Source organism: Antechinus flavipes, chromosome 2 (assembly GCF_016432865.1).
Source record: "Antechinus flavipes isolate AdamAnt ecotype Samford, QLD, Australia chromosome 2, AdamAnt_v2, whole genome shotgun sequence".
Lineage (NCBI taxonomy): Eukaryota > Metazoa > Chordata > Mammalia > Dasyuromorphia > Dasyuridae > Antechinus > Antechinus flavipes.
In genome coordinates, this window is record NC_067399.1 from 407,136,831 (window position 1) to 407,154,220 (window position 17,390).

Genomic DNA, 17,390 nt, shown 5'->3' on the forward strand with positions numbered 1-17,390 from the left:
TTTTAAGCTAAGGTCTTTAACATGTATCAGTTTGACTGAAGCAACCACCCATTCAGCGGTTAAGGCTAGGTAAGAAAAAATGAGACAAAGAATGACCTTTTTAAAATACCAAGTCACAAATAAATATACAATAAATCAAACCCTCAGTGTTTCTGGACAAAACAATAATCATTTGTAGTAGGGAGAATGGTTGTTTAAATTACAGCAGCAATGCTTGATTGTTATATTTTGGTCAGTAAAAAAAAATCTATCTCCCTAAACATACATACAGTATGCCTCTTTCCATTTTTTACAACTATTCTATAAGGTGAGGGGAGGAGGTTATTTTTGTTTGTTTTGTTTTATTTTGATCTGGAGTTCTGGTTTTGTTTATATAGAGAACTCCCAGTGAGGAAAATCTTCCACCAATGCATAACAGCATCTAATCTGCAATTTATAGTTTTAGAAAGTTAGTTATTTATGGTACTGTCAGGTTAAGGGATTCTTCATTTAGGGTCACAAATCCAGTATATTACAGGTATTTATGCCTGTTAATATGCCCATTTTTCAGATAAAGAGTTGGAGGCTAAGAGAAATGAAATTATTTTTCTCAAAGTCTGCCAGATCATGAATGGCAAATGGCAGATGGATCTGAGCCCAGGTATTCATTCTCATATCTCAGGCTGCTTCATTTTATCTTCTCTGAGTTTTCTTCATCTATAAAACGAATAGGTCAGAATTCATGATGTCAAAGGTCCTTTCTATGATAAAGTGAAGAAGAAACTAAGATGTAAGCTTGTGCACTAATCACGAGCTTAAACAAAAAAAAACAATCATGTCTCAGTTCTACAATTATTCCTTCCCTTGAATCATAATAGTTTGTTTGCTGCGGTAAATAAAGTTTTTCTTTTTTTTTTCTAGTCCAACTTCTTTTTATTTTATTTTTTATTAAAGCTTTTTGTTTTCAAAAGATATGTGATAATTTTTCAACACTGACCCTTACAAAATTTTGTGTTCCAAATTTTCCCCTCCTTCCCCCTACCCTCTCTCCTAGATGGCAAGTAATCCAATATATATTAAACTTGTTAAAATATATTGAACTTTTTCTAAATCAGAAATCTCTGTGATCACCAACTTAGAAATTATTCCCCTCTATTCAGCATTTAAAACCCTTCACAACTTGGTTTTGCCCTATTAGAATGTAACTTTGAAGGCAGAAGTTGTTTTTATCTTCATATCATCATTGCCTAGCAAATCTATCCCTGTGCTTGGCACGTAGGTAATAAGTGCTTAACAAATGTTGCCTATTAATTGGTTAATTAATTTAAAAATTAAAGAATAGTACATTTGAATGAAATGACAAATCTGCGTCAAATTGGGCTTGTTATCTCTTCTCTAAAATGATGAAATCCCCATCACAAAGCAGGGTTTGCCTAAAAAATCATAGTGATCATCAGGAAAATAGAAAGTTCACCATTGTAGAACTGTGTACCTGATTGTCCTTAGTGACAGGAGATTTCCTTTTATCCTGAGGGAGGGTAAAAACTTAAAAAGATATAGATGTCTGGGGTCAGCTAGATGGTGCAGTGGATAGAGCACCAGCCCTGAAGTCAGGAGGACCTGAGTTCAAATTTGACCTCAGATACTTAACACTTCTTAGCTGTGTGCCCCTGGGCAAGTCACTTAACCCCAATTGCCTCAGCAAAAAAACAAACAAACAAACAAACAACAACAACAACAACAACAACAACAAAAATATATATATATATATATACATATATATATATATATATATATAAATGTGTTATGTCATCATATGGAAATAAGGAAGCTTATAAGATCAACCATCACTCTCAAATGGATTCTTGTCTGTTGTTCAGTTGTTTCAATCATGTCCAACTCTTCATCTCCCCATTTGGGATTTTTTGGGCAGAAACACTGGAGTGATTTGCCATTTCCTTCTCCAGCTCATTTTATAGATGAGAAAACTGAGGACAACAGGACTAAGTGACTTGTCCAGGGTCATTCAGAGTGTCTGCAACCAGATTTGAGCTCAGAAGGATTAGTCTTCCCAACTCCAGACAAAGCACTCTATCCTCCGTGCTACCTAGCTACCTCTCTTGTGGTCCAAACTACACCCTAAAGAGAAAAACTCTACAATAACCTTAAGAGATGGTTGTCCAGCTTTCACCAGAAAACCTCTAGAGATGAACAATTCTTTATAGCTCATTCTGTTCCATAGTAGTATTTCTCTAAATCAATAGATAGAAGTTTCTTGAGAGCATGACTAAAATTATAAGCATGTATCTAATGCATGCTGGATATGCCCAAGCATATTACAATGTGTGAGTAGCCCTCTATCATCACAATGGGGCTGGCTGGGATCCAGACCCCACCAAAGTTGAGGGAGACCTTCCTAGTCTCCCGGTTGCTGCATCTGCCATCTCTGCTACTCTTGCTTCCCTCTTCCATTTCCCACTAACTTCCCTTCACTGATTCCAACAGCCTTTGGTGAAGGAGCAAGTAGGAATGTTTACTGACCTGACTGCACCATAGTCAAAGGCCCTTTTATGTCTTTCCAGGTTCTAATGTTTCTTTGCTTGCTCAGGTAGTACTTTGCCAGTTCCTATAGGGAAGGAAAATAGGTGACTGGATGTTGACACCAGAACATTGAAGTCCTGCTCTCATCATTCCAATTGCTTAAGGAAAAATCAGCTAGCCCTATTTTCTGCTTTAACTCTTCAGGCTATTTTGTCTTCCAGGGTTCTAGTTAGTAACGCTAAGGGAGGCAACAAAGATAAAACTTTAAAAACATGTACCTTTGGTCACCAATCCTTAACCTTCACTCTGTTCTTCATGGCAAAGTTTGCAGGAAAGGGAATAGAGTATCATTACAAAGATGCTTCTCTTCCTTTTATATTTTATTTTATTTTTTAAAATCCAAGAAGATAAAGGTGAAAATGTTGTTTTATAGCGAAGGAATAAAAATTGACTAAAAGGAGTCATTTGCAGAGTTTATTTTAAAGTAAAGGATAGTTTTTAATTTATTGATTGTTTTGGGGGAGGCAAAACAGAATAAGTGGTTTGGTTGGGATGGCAAAGCTAGTAAACATCAAGTACCTGAGATTGCATTTGAATTCAGGACTTTCTGACTTCAGGGTTGGTGCTCTATCTAACTAGCTTAGTTTTTTATTCTTTTGCTTGATGAATAATATCCTTTATTGTTGCATATTCAACAAATGTTTGCCTTAAAAATATAAATAAAATTCTCTGCAAATGTTCTAATGTAACATACTAACATTTACCAATGTTTAAAATGCACTCCCTCCTTGCCTCTGAGAATCCCTAGTTTCCTTCAGAACCCAGTTCACATACCCTACTCTTACATAAACTTTCTAATTTTTCCATCCACTGGTGTCTCCCTCCCACTTACTATGTATTTACATTGCACGTATAATTTTTATTTACTTCTGTGTATATCTGTTGCTTACTTCCATGGATTGTAAACTCCTTGAGGGCAAGGATGTTTTTCTATCTTTGTATATCAAATAGTAGACATTTAGCTCATTTTTTAAAAAATGAATGAATAAAGAGGGGTTATAACTTTCTTTCTCTGAGGTACATCTTATCTCAGATGTCCCTCTCCCCCATTTAATTCAATTCATTTATTAAGCCCATATAGTAAAAAAAAAAAAAAAAAGAAATATATTAGAACCTGAGATGCAAAGATAAAAAAAAATCTCTCTTTCATGGAACTTATTTTTCATTAGTAATAACTCTTGCTAATATTCAAGCAAATTAATCAATAATTATTTATCAACATAGTATATATAAAGAATGGATTCTTGTATAGAGAACTTGAGGCTAATGCTAAATTTTACCCTGGAACAGTGACAGAAACCACAATGTGTTGAAAGATAGCCACACAAAAGCATTTTAAACTTGCCTTTCAAATTACCTAGCACTGAAATAATTAGTGGTTTGAAAGAGCATTTGCAGACTGGAACGGAAGCAAAGAGATAACCATGCCAGATAATCTAGGTGGAAGCCTCCATTTGGCTCCATGTATCTGGGTAAAAATCTCAATCCTACTTTATTCTGATGAACTGTCTGTCACATTAAACTCATGATTATTATTTTCTGCACCTAATTTGAGTTCTTTTTAGAGAATCTCTTATCACATAGGGAATTATACCCATATAAGATACAGGTAATATTCCAAGGGAATGTGACTGATTCAAAGACTCTGAGCAGGACACCACAATTTCTGAACTAATAGCTCTATGTGTACATGCAAAAGTATTGGAGTCAGATTCACTAAATACTCTACTACTAATGGGTCACATGGTTGCCACAGAAGCAGGCCAGATCCTTTACATGTTTGATAGGAAATTTTCATATATTGACAATTCTGTTGCCATCTTCTGCTATCAAATTCACAATGTGATATGTCTATGCTAAATAATCTTTTCTTTTGGTAGTAACCAGGGCACAATCTTTGGGGTTTTGTTTTTTTTAATGGCCCATTATAAGATAATCTGGATGGTCTCCAAACCATAATCAGTCTTTTGGCAGAAAAGGAGGAAAATTATATGACTATGATATCTTAGAAAAGAAAAAAGGACAAAAGATCGATTAGAGTGTGCTCTGTTCTAACTATCCACTCAAACATTCAACTCTATCAAATGAGAATCTCATTAGTTTAGCATGTAGATGAGAACTCTCCGGAAAAAACCAACTATAGCTGGATGGAAGCTGCACTTATGTTTCTATTACCAGTACTTCTTACTTTGAGTCAGTACTGACTTTATATCCTAGGAAAGGGAAGGGAAGGACAGAGGGTAAATAGATTGTTCTTTGTAAAGCATATAAAATCAAGATCTCAGGAAGTGAATGAACTCATGATTCATCCTGGGTATTTTTCACATGGGCAGTGTTAGACTCTTCAGAGAGATCCCTGAAGAGTTGTGGTTGTTGTTGTTTAGTAACTCATAGAATCTAAAGCACCTCAAAATCTGGATGGGACCTTAGAAATTTTCTAGTCCAACTACCTGATTTTTACATAGAAGAAAATTAAGGACCAGAGAAGGCAGAGACTTTCTTTTCCAAGGTCACTTGATTAGTTAGCAGCAGGTACAAAAGCAGTTTTCAGATTTCTTGACTGTTAATCCAACACTCTATCCATTATGACAAGTGATTTTTTTTTTTTTAAACTATCACCACCAAAATCAAATCCCCTTAAATCCTGCATTATGCACGTATAGGTGAAATAGATAACTGTCTTCTTGGAGTTATCCCAGAAGTCTCAAGAAGAGGGGTTGGGATAGTTGAGAGAAGAGCATCATTATAATGGAAAGAGCTAGAGACTTGAAATCAAAAGTTCTGAGTTCTAGTGCTGATTCTACAACTGACTATGTGACTTTGGGCAAATTATGTAACCTTTCTGATTTGAGTTTCTTCATGTGTTCAGTGAGGATAATAATATTTGTTTTCCTCTCTTCCTCTAGGCTTGTTGTAAGGATCAACCTATATATATATATATAGGTATGTGTGTATAGATGTGTAGGTGTGTGTGTGCCATCATTAGTCTCTCTGAGATAATGGCAATACAATTTTAAAATTACCTGATGATAGGCCAATGACAAGACTATAGTAATGAGTTTAGAGTAATGTCATGACAACTCAGCTTTATCTCAGTCTTTAAATCTGTTTTCCAATTTAATTTTTTAATTTAAAAAAATCTATTTTCTCTTTCTAATCTTAAAAAAGAAAATGAAACAAGAAAACTCTTATAACAAACATATATAACCACACTGGCCATTACCTAAAAATTTAAGTCTCCTTCTGTGCCTTGATTCTATCACATTTCTGTCAGAAGGTAAGTACGTGCTCCATCCATCACAGTGTATTTTAATAGTCTTAGAGAAATTCTTGGAATATGAAGAAGTCTAAATATCACAACTAGTACATGTTAGAGGCACAATTTAAACCCAAGGCTTTCTGATCTTAAAGCTAGGCTTCTATCTATCGAGCCACATGATCATAAAATGCACTTTTCAAAGGATGACTATGAAAGACACATTTTTGTGGAGTGTGCATTTTTTGTATATGTATGGTCATAAATAACTTGTCCTTTTGTATTGTGATGTATATATGCCAAGTATCCTACATAAAGCCCTGAGGTTGCCACATATCTTCTAGCTCTATACTCGGCAGATGAAAGAGATGAGACCAAAAGACAATATAATCCTGAGTTAGGCAGACAGAATAACAAACAGAAAACCAAGGGTATGTTTGGCTTGGGCTCTCTCTGGCTTATGGGTATAATCTTTTACTGTTTTTCTTGAGCTATTTTACCCTGGCATTTTCAGAAATAGCACGGTTGTTTGGGAGAGATTACAGGGCAATAGACATTTCCCAGACACAGGATTGTATTTAACCTCCTGGCCCACGGTTCACTCAAGTACAGCTGCCTAGATATTTCTAAGGCATCAGGACTCATGTTGCATCAGGAGAGGTCATGGAGAAAACTGTGACTGAGGACAAAGAGAGAATAGAATGGCTTCTAAAGGCAAACATGAAGAGTCAGATGATAATGAAAAAAAACTGTTGTATTAAGTCTATTCAAACATATGAGCAATGGGTTCATCAGGAAGGCAAGCTTTATAAGACAGGCTGATTTAAGTCTTAGAGACAACCACGATCTTGGTTTCACTTCCTACTTAAGAATAAAAGAATATTGAAAACTCTTCTGGGCAAGGTTTTGTGCTCAAAGATAGATCTCTTGTAGTTGAACTTGAGGAGGCTTCATTGGAAATTTTAGAGTTTCCCATTATAGACTTTTTAATCCAAATCTTCAAACCATCATTTATTTAACTTCATTGTCCATATATTAAGCCTTATTTATACAGCTCCTAGAAGCCTGATATCACCATTATCTTTTAGCCACGAAGAATGAATAACAACAGAGCTCACAGTATCATAGAAGCACAGAAATTGGGAGTCAGAGGGAATTTGATTGTCTATCTAATACAATATGTTCATGAAAGAAATCTCCACTGTAATATATTCAACACTCGGGCAAAATTGGAAGATCTCCAAGGAGGACACCCCACTGCTTCTAAGGCTTCCTATTCTACTTTTGGAGAGCCCATCTACAGCAAGTTTTCTTGAGATCAAATCTAAATTAGTCTCTTTATTATTCCATTCATTATTTTTTATTTTGACCTCTAGAACCAAAGAGAACAAATTCTCAAGATAGCCCTTCAAATACTTGAGACAAGTATTGTGTTCCCCCTCCCCCCATCTCAGTTCTCTACCCAAGTCAACTTTTCTTCAAGAAAAAATATCTCCTGATCCTCATATATTACTGACTGATCCTCATGTTCTCTCATAAGTCACTGACTCAAAGAATCATATGCTTCCCATGTGCTGAAATTAGATTATGGTACTGAGAATTTAAATGATAAAGAGTTCAATGAAGAATATTAACAGATAGAGAAGACAAGGACAGCTAGATGACACAGTGAATAGAGCATCAGCCCTGTCAGGAGAACCTGAGTTAAAATCCAGCTTTAGACACTTGACATTTACTAGCTGAGTGAATATGGGCAAGTCATTTAACCCTGATTGCTTCACACATACACACACACACACAAAAAAAAAAAAAGAAAAAAAAAAAAAAGAAAAGAAAAGAAAGAAAAAAAGAAAAGAAAAGAAAGGAAAAAAAAAGAGGATAGAGGCAGTGTGATATAGTGGCTAGAGTTGGATAAGAGAGAGACCGAGGTTCAAATCTAACTCCTATCACGCACAATCAAGGTAATCCTGGACAAGTCTCCTAATTCATCAATTTCCTCAGCAAATCTCTAAGAATAATTTGCAAACAGGTGCTGCCAATTCACATTAATAAAGACAGCTTCCTCATTGGAAGTTCTAATGAAATTGCCCAAATTGTTAATGCCTTTTCTTTTCTCATCTCCCTTCTTCCCCCAAAAATAAAAATAAAATAAAGAAATATAATAAAAGATGACACAGAGAAAGCAATCAGTCATCAATCAGAAGGAATATGGAAGCATCCACATTAACTTTTCAATTTGCAAAGTAAAAGATATCTTTTAACTTGTCCCCAAATATAGAAACATCAGCAAAGAGTTATCAAGGTTGCTGTCACTTTATCTCTGTTGCATCACATATATCATCAAATGGACAACAGAGATATAAAACTGGTAGCCTCATAACCTATGTAATTCAAAAGTCCATACCATGGTTCTGGATAGTTGCTGATCGATGCAGGAAAACAATTTTTTTCCATTTAGTCTATTTTGAAATATATTCAGATGAACCATGTTAAAGAACTATGATTATAGGGAGAGCTACAGTGTTTAATCCCAGCTGTGGCAGACTCAAAAGAAAAGCTAGCTTGTGTCTGATGAGAGAGTATGCTCATAGAAGTTCCTATAAGCAGCTGTTACTAAACCTTCATTTAAATCTATCATCTTATCTATCTAGCATATATTATTTTACAAATGGGGAAACAGTTCCAGAGATATAATGTTACTAGTCCAAATCCACAAAATAAACTGATGACAGAGGTGCTATTTTTTTGTTTCCTAGTTTACTTTCATTTTATGAAACTGCAGTCCTATAATCATAAAATTTTAGGCTTGAACGCTATTTCAAATTTCATCTGATTCAATTTATATCTAAACTTGAACTTCCATTACAGTGTCCTCAACAAATAACTATCCAGTCTCTGCCTTAAAACTTATTTTTTTTAAAAAAGGATATTTTCCCTCAAATTATATGTAAAAATGATTTTTAATATTTTATATTTTTTCAAGTTTTGAGTTCCAAATTCTATCACTCACTTTTTTTTCTCTCCTCCCTAAGATAGTAAACAATCTGATATAGGATATACATGTGCAATCATATAAAGCATTTCCATTTAGTCATTTTGTGGAAGAAAATTCAAACCAAAAAAAGGGAAGAAAGTGAAAAATGATATGCTTCCCTCTATTTCTGAAGACTTCTAATGAGATAGAATTCACTATCTTCCTGAACAACCTATCTCACTGTGAGCAATACTAAATAATTTCTTTTTTTATGTATATGTTCTCATAAGTACTTTCTTAAGGGAAAGAATATAGGCAGGATATTTGGTTTTTTCCTACAAACATATGCAATTTTATTTTATTATATTTTTTAGATAAGAGTAACCAGAGCTTCTTAAACTTTTTCCACTTTGTGGATCCCTTTGTGTCTGAGAAATTTTTACATGATCGTGGATATATAGGTATATAAAATAAGTATACAAATCAAACGTTTACTAATAATAAATCATAATTTCATGACTTCTACATTGAGTTACAAGACCCCATATGGTGTCATGACCCACAATTTAAGAAGCTGAGGGGCAATTATGATACTGTAAAGTGGTTTATTCTTGGGTGATTTGAAGTTTCTGACCCCATAAAAGATAAAGCCAAATCCATGGAGTAAATATGTTTTATAACAGACTTCTTCTTGTATCCTAAGGAAGTCATACACATTTTACCATAGATTACTTTTTTAGGCTAGCATAGGAAGACCCTGGGATGGGCACATTTTGTTGGGAATATAACAAAAGGAAAGATGTAGAATATGATGTATAGTAAAAACAGGTCTAACTGTAATACCACGATGTTATCATAACTAGTCAAAGTAGTTGAAGTAAAGAAGAAAAGTAAAAGGTACCTGATGGTTATAGAAAGTGATAAGAAGGGGATAGTGAATGTCAACTTTATCCAACTAATAGTAATATTTAGGGCTATGGGTTATTTAAATTATTGAACTAATGAGACAGTAGATTGGAACCGTAGGTAAACCAGTTAGCTCTGCTGCATTTATGACCATGGACCTTACCTAAACTAAAGCTCAAACTGTTTGCTTTTCAAATGTATGTCCTAAGTCACCTGGGAAATTTTGTAAAATACTGTGTATTTTTCAGTGGAAAGAATGCTGAACTTGGAGTCATAGGACTTGAGTTAAAATTCTGGCTCTCCTATTTACTACCTTATACAAGACATTTCTCTTCATCTGTAAAATGAAGGGGTTTCATTAAATGACTTTTAAGACACTTTCAACTATGATTATATCTACATTAATGGGAATATAACTCAGAACATGTGCAACTGATGGTGAGTAAGCAGCAGCACCTGCATTTGTTATAGAGGGCAAGCAATCCTTCTCCCTGAAGGATGGAGATAGACCAATTCATTTTGGAAGGCGTTATGAGAGAGAACTAAGGATTAGGGAAGGAATGGGAAGAAGATGATGGGAATTTTCATTCATCCATTCATTCATTTACTTATGTATTTTTGTATTTTTTGGCAAGGCAGTTGGAGTTAAGTGATTTGCCCAAATTCACACAGCTAGCAAGTTTTAAGTGTCTGAGGTTGGCTTTGAACTCAGGTTCTCCTGACTCCAAGGTCTATGCTCTATCCAGCTGCCCTCAGTGGAGAATTTTTCATCATAGGCTCATAAATGTAAAATTGGAAAGGGTTTTAGAAGTCATCAAAGACAACCTTTTCATTTTATAGATGAGGAAACAAGACAGTTTTGCCTAGAATCATATAGCTAGTATCTGAAGCCAGATTGAAACATAGGTCTTCCTAATTTCAGATATGATGCTTTTATGTACTGCACCATCTAGTTGCTTCTGATAAGTAAGATGGCAAATAAAAAAACTAGGATTTGAACCTAGATCCCCGACTCCAAATTCAGATTTTATTTATTTATTTGTTCATATTATTATGTATATGATGATATTATTTTAATTATGATAATAATTAATATGGATGATAAATAATTATTATAATAAAGCATAATATAATTAATATTAATAACCAATAATACAGCAACTATATTATTATTTATATTATTATCTTATTAATTAATTTATATTGCTGCTTCTGTCATTTGGAAGAATTCTAGACAGAACTTTTAAATTTTGCTTACTTAAGAGTTACAATTTTCTCTCCATAGAAAAAGAGAACTTTGAAGGGTTCCATTGAACTTTCAAGGATCAAATGTGTGGAGATTGTGAAAAGTGACATCAGCATCCCTTGCCACTATAAATATCCCTTCCAAGTAAGTCAACTAAACCATGCAATGGCAAGCCATTCATTCCTAGTGCCACAGTGACTGGACTTAGAAAAGAGAATGGAGACGGGAGGCGGGGAGTTTATGACTTTAGTCTTTTTTGTTGTTTATTCCTTTTTAAGTCATGTCTGACTCTTCATGACTCCATTTGGATTTTTCTTGTCAAAAATACTGGAGTGATTTGCCTTTTCCTTCTCTAGCTTATTTTACAGATGAGGAAACTGAGGCAAACAGGGTTAAGTGACTTGCCCAGGGTCACATAGCTAATAAGTGGTTGAGGCCAAAATAGAACATAGGAAAATGAATCTTCCTGATTCCAAGTCTGGTCCTCTATCTACTTTAGACAATAGTATATTGGTTTGCAATTTAGAGAGGGCCCCTAACATATCCCTGTTCTCTTTTTTACTGATAGATTATGAGTGGAGGTGTCAGTTTCAATTTCTGAGGCCATCGGCAAAATGTGGTTAAAGGTGCTGTACCTACACTTTGAGCCCATCACCCCTAGGAATTTCCTTGCCATTCTGTAGAAAAGTATATCTCCTTTGATGGGGCCCCAAGTTCAATAGTGGCAAGTCAGGTGGTCTTTCACCAGTGATTTTGAGATGGATTTGCACAGGAGGTATGTTATCAAAGTCAAAAAAACTTTGATGCCCACACAGGAAAAGTGACTTTCCCACGACCACACATAAATCAGGAGCAGAGTCCCAGATTAATAATTACTTGGGTATTACTGAGGAGGGAAACCTAGATTTCATAAACAGCATGTATCTGCATTGTATCCAGAACTCCCATGTTATCTCATCATAGTCTCTCCCTGCCTCAGAGACCTTCCTTCTCCAAATTTTGCTTACAAAGCTTCAAAGGGACATTACTTTGGCCTGAGTCTGATTATGACACCTTCTCGTTTTACTAAATGCAGCATTCTCCATTACTTCTAAAATTAAATAGAAAACTTGGGGGAGGAGACATTTAAAGCCTTTCAATGCATGATTCCAACCTATCTTTACAGACTTAAAATACACTACTTTCTTCTCCATGTTTCAGTCCAAACAAACTTCCCTTCTCTGTTTCTCACACATAACCCTCCACCTATTACCTAAGGCCTTTGCATAAATTGTCTTCCACTCCAACTGAGCTCCTCATACTTATAATGTACCCTTTCACATCGATAGCTTAGAATCCTAGTTTATTTAATTTTAATTAATTTTTCCATTGTGAACTTAACAATCATTTGCAAACATACAAAAAAAAAAAGATACAAAAGACAGTCAATCAATCAACAAGCATTGTTGATTGATTAAGGTCCCATACTAAAGGCTGGGTATACAAAGGAAAAGTAAAACAGACCCTGACCTCAAGGAACCTGCATTCTGCCATTAAAAAGATTATATAAGAAATTAGAAAGGAAAGACTATTAAAAAACAAACTGTGAGCTTCTATTATTCTGTATTATTCTATTCTTTATTTTAAAAAAGAAACATACACATTAAGTTTAATAAGACTAACAGAATCATTCTATTTGAGTTTGACTGTGCTCCTCTTTTTCCTTCCATTCTTTTTTTTTTTAAGTTTTATTGATGCTTCTTTTGCTTATCTTCTCCCATGCATCTTTACTTCTTTCCCTGTCCCCAGTAGTTTTCCCTTCTGATTTTGTCTGAGAATGCAATCTGGTTCTTTAGGTCTAGTCTTGCACCTCTGTGTATAGAAGAGGGAGGTTATCATCATAACTTTTTAAAATTATTTTTTGATGAATTATTAGTTTCCTTCAGAGCTCACCTCAACTATCTGGTCCTTACATGAGGCCTCTCCTGATCCCCTTACCTACTACCAAGCCCCCCATCCCTTTGTACTTCCCTTGTGTACTTGTCCATGTACTTATCTATGTACATGTTGCTTCCTAGGTCAGCCAGGTGCTATACCTAGCAGTACACTCTTCCTAGGTTCAAAAAGGACCTCAGCATTTCCTAGCTGTGTGGCTCTGGGATTAATCCTGCTTGCCTCAACTTCTTCATGTATAAAATAAACTGGAGAAATGGCCAATTACTCCAATATCTTAGCTAAGAAAACCTCAAATAGGGTCATGAAGAGTCAGAAACAACTGAACAACAATGCCTCCCTAAATAGAATGTAAACTCAGGGAGGGCAGGGATTGTTTCATTTTTATCTTCATAACTACAGGTCTTATATTTTTCATCATCCTTACCTTTGCATAGAAATCATTCAATATATTGATATATTTTATATAAACTCATATTATTTGTTTATATTTATATATTATATTGATATATGTATAATATATAATAACATATATAATAATATATAACATTATATATTTATATATTATTTATATTTATATATATTGATCTATTTTGAAGATTTCATCAAGTTTTTGGCAAAATTCCTCCACTTCTTCATCCTCAATGACTATGATGGATGCATAAGTTTCAATTAGTTTGATAGTAGTCTTCTTACAAATTCTTATAATTAGAATTGCAATATAAGACAATCATATATACTGCAAATAAAGTTTCTTGGGTGCCTTTGAACCAAGGATGCAATGGAATCAGATCAAACTAATGTATGAGAACCAGTTGTTAAATTTTTCTTGTAAACATTTGCACCTTAGAAATTGGTAAATACTATAAATCAAATCTTGATTTATGGTTTTGTTGTTGAATTAAGAAAGTGATGGGACAAAACTGACTTTGTCAAATCCTTTCTTTGCTTCTCCAAAATGTACTTGTGAGCCATCCTTCCCTTTAGTTGCAACTTCCATCTTTTGTTTTCAGCAAGAATGTCAAAATTAATATGATTCAGTTTCTACAACAGTATCATGGGCAAATAGAAAAGCAATAAATATGATAATTCTATTTTAAAAAGCATGGTTCAGAAAAAAAGAAAGGAGAGAGGTAAAAAACTTATAGAACAGAAATGGTAAGCCCTGGACTATAGCAAGCAACAAATATCATCACAAAAATGAAATCGGTTATATTTTAACATAGAAGAAAAGATTAAAAAAAAAAACTAATGTGGGAATTATATCAGAATAAACTGTCTATATATAGTTAGATCACTGATATGTAAGGGAAAAAACCCATATTTTTCCAAAGAGGGAAAAATAATAATGAGAAAATGATAGGGAGTACTGAAATAATTCAGTCTCAAACTACTTAAACAAGCAATGAAAACAAGCAATGTGGCACAGTGGAGAGAGAGCTGACTGACCTCACCTTCAGGAAGATCTGGGATTCAACTCTGACAAATGTTGGCAATTTGACTCTGCAAAAGTGAAATCTTCTCAGCATCCCAGACAACTCTCTAAAAGTATCTTTTACAGAGATAACGCTGACCTATATTGGTTGAAGGAATTTCTCAACGATAGTTTCTTGGGTTCATGAAATCCTGGATCTGAATTAACTATGGGAAATGGACATCAGACATGACATTGACATAGTTTTACATCAGAAATAAAATTAAAACAGTTTTTATACAGAAGTTTAACTGCTTTAAATCTATTGCCATAACAAAGAGACAAAAAGAGCCTAGAAAGGTCCATAGTCAGTAACATTTGATCTACTTTTCAAGCAGAGTGGTTAGCTAAAGGCAATAATGGTTTATAATACAAATTCATTCCATGAAGGATAGTAGTTGATTATGAGCAGGATTATTTCATCAACTGTTATTTTTCCTGAGTAGGAAATAAGATGAATTTTTTAAAAGCCTGGCAAAATATCCAATCAAGCAAAATCATGCCAAGGACAATTAAAAACAAAACTGAAAGAATAAGAAATAGAAGAAAATGCTTAACAGAACAAATTTTCCCCCTACTAAGGATAGTGAAATCCCTAGATTTGAATTCTAATATTACAGTCTCAAATGTGCTCATAGAGAAGGTAGAAATGGCAATAAAGAGAAAAAGGACTAGGAAAGCAGCTAATTATAAATATTGTACATGACACATATATACACATTATATATAATATTGTAGCACAATTGTGAAATATGATTTATGTTACAGTAGGATAGATACAATTGTGAGGATACAATTATGAAATACAATTATAAGAAATTTGAGAGACTGATAAGCAAAGAAATTCACATGGGGAAAATATAAAAGACATGTAGAAAGAAAAAAAAATCCAAGCCTTTTGTATTAATACAAAAAAAGACAGCTGAAAAAACGTGAACAACTACTGACCTATGTGCTTTACCCCCTAATGTATACAAAATCTTTATGAAAGTCATCTGATTTGAGGATCTCCAATACTTAATATATTGCCTGGTACATATTACTACTTAATAAATGTTCATTGATTGATTGATTTGATATGACTCTGATGGGACTCATAATTGGAAAGGTAGATAATTATTCTCATATTGGAGGTGTCTATTAAACTGAAACTATGAGCATTCATCATAAGCCTGGCATGGGAAAAGAATATCTCTCCTATGGAAAAAGATCCTTGTGTTCTGACTTTTGTGAAAGAAAATGAAAGATTTGAAATGAAAGAAATTACTTCAGTGACTATTGTTTGAAAAGCTGATTGCATATTTTCCATTTAATATCTTTATATCACATATGCCAGAAAGACCAAGCAAAAATTATCACACAATTGCAGCCTGAGAAATAAATGTGCTTTTTTAGTAAGAAGAAATTTGTCTTTTGACAGTGTCAAAATGTTATCTGATGTAAGTCAAAGTTATTTTGCTGAAGGCAAGAGGTCTAAACAACAATATTTGTTGTTTAGTCATGTCTGACCCTTTATGACCCTATTTTGGAGTTTTCTTGGCAAAAATACAAGGGGTTTGCCTTTTGCTTCTCCAGCTCATTTTTATAGATGAGGAAATTGAGGCAAACAGGGTTAAGTGACTTGTCCAAGGTCACACAGCCAGAAGCTTCTGGCACTAGATTTGAATTCAGATGTCTTCCTGATTCTAAACCCAGTGCACTATTCACTGGACATTTAGCTGCCCACCTAATGTTTACTCTTAGATTAAAGTAACTAACCACCAAAACATCTTCATTACATTAATCATTTGGACCAGCTATCATTTTAAGAGTAATTGGTGATTTGTATAGTATTTTAGAATTTGCTGAGCACTTTTACATACATTATCTCATTTGAGGCTCATAATGACCCTGTGAAATAAGTACTATTGCCGTAGTGATTACTTCAGTTTTATAAATAAGAAAATAAAGATTAAAGATGGCTTTCCCTGCTAGTCAGTATTAGAGACAGATCTGAAGGCAAGTTTTGCCTGACTTCAATTCCAGCAAACTAGACCCTACACAACTATGTCTCAATATCCAAATGTTTTATCTATATGGTGTCAAACAAATACAGCAACAATTCTCAAAGTGAGAACTGAATGGATCTCTGAGGTCCTGAGTCCTTTTCAGGGAGCCTACAAGGTCAAGACTATTTTTATAATAATACTAAGTTTTAATTTCCAATACAGGAAATCTAGATAGATACAACCCACCTAAACAAAAGTTTTTTGAGGGCTTTAATATTATTTAAAAGAGTAAGTGGATCCTTAGATGAAAAAGTTGAAGCCATTGACCTAAAGAACGAGGAAAAATTGCATGAAGCAAAAAAAAAAATCTTGTTAGCCAAAGAGTTTGTGTTATATTTACTAATTCTGTTACATGTTTCCAACTCCAGGTGGTACATGATAATTATCTCCTATATGTATTTGCTCCTGATCGAGAGAGCCGACAGAGATGGGTATTGGCCCTCAAAGAAGGTAATCATTTTTTAACATTTGTTTTGAAAATTTGGGGTCAAGTTGCTCAAGTTCACACAGTTAGTGCAAGTTCACACAGCTAGTAAATGTCTGAGGTTACATTTGAACTCGCATCCTCCTGACTCCAAAGCTAGTGCTCTATCTACTCCACTATCTAGCTGCCCCAAAAGTTACTGTTTTTGCCTATGATTAAAATAAATAGCAGTAACAAAAAATGCATTAAAGCTCTGTGACTTTTTTCAGTAACAAAAACATCATTTACCAATACAAAATGAAGCAAATCTATAATATCATAGAATAATCTTAAGAGATTAGCCTACAATCATATATTTAGTGTTCCAGCAACTCATGCCCAAGTGTTCATGACATCAATTCTAGCTTTCTAACCACTAGATCCTACAGCCTCCCTAACAAACTAATTTTGTTCTTAGTCATTTCAGATGTGTCCAATTCTTTGTGACCCTACTTGGGGTTTTCTCGGCAAAGATACTAGAGTGGTTTGCCATTTTCTTCGTTAGCTCATT

The 17,390-nt window shown here is 34.2% G+C and overlaps 1 protein-coding gene across 1 annotated transcript in view; it reads left to right on the forward strand.

The window, feature by feature from the left end:
• Window positions 1–17,390, forward strand: part of ITK (IL2 inducible T cell kinase) — an 85,912-nt gene that overhangs the window by 13,442 nt on the left and 55,080 nt on the right. Inside the window, exons 2-3 of the mRNA XM_051978794.1 lie at window positions 11,002–11,106; window positions 16,785–16,866. Of these exons, the coding sequence (XP_051834754.1) occupies window positions 11,002–11,106; window positions 16,785–16,866 (187 nt within the window). The remainder of the gene's footprint in view (window positions 1–11,001; window positions 11,107–16,784; window positions 16,867–17,390) is intronic.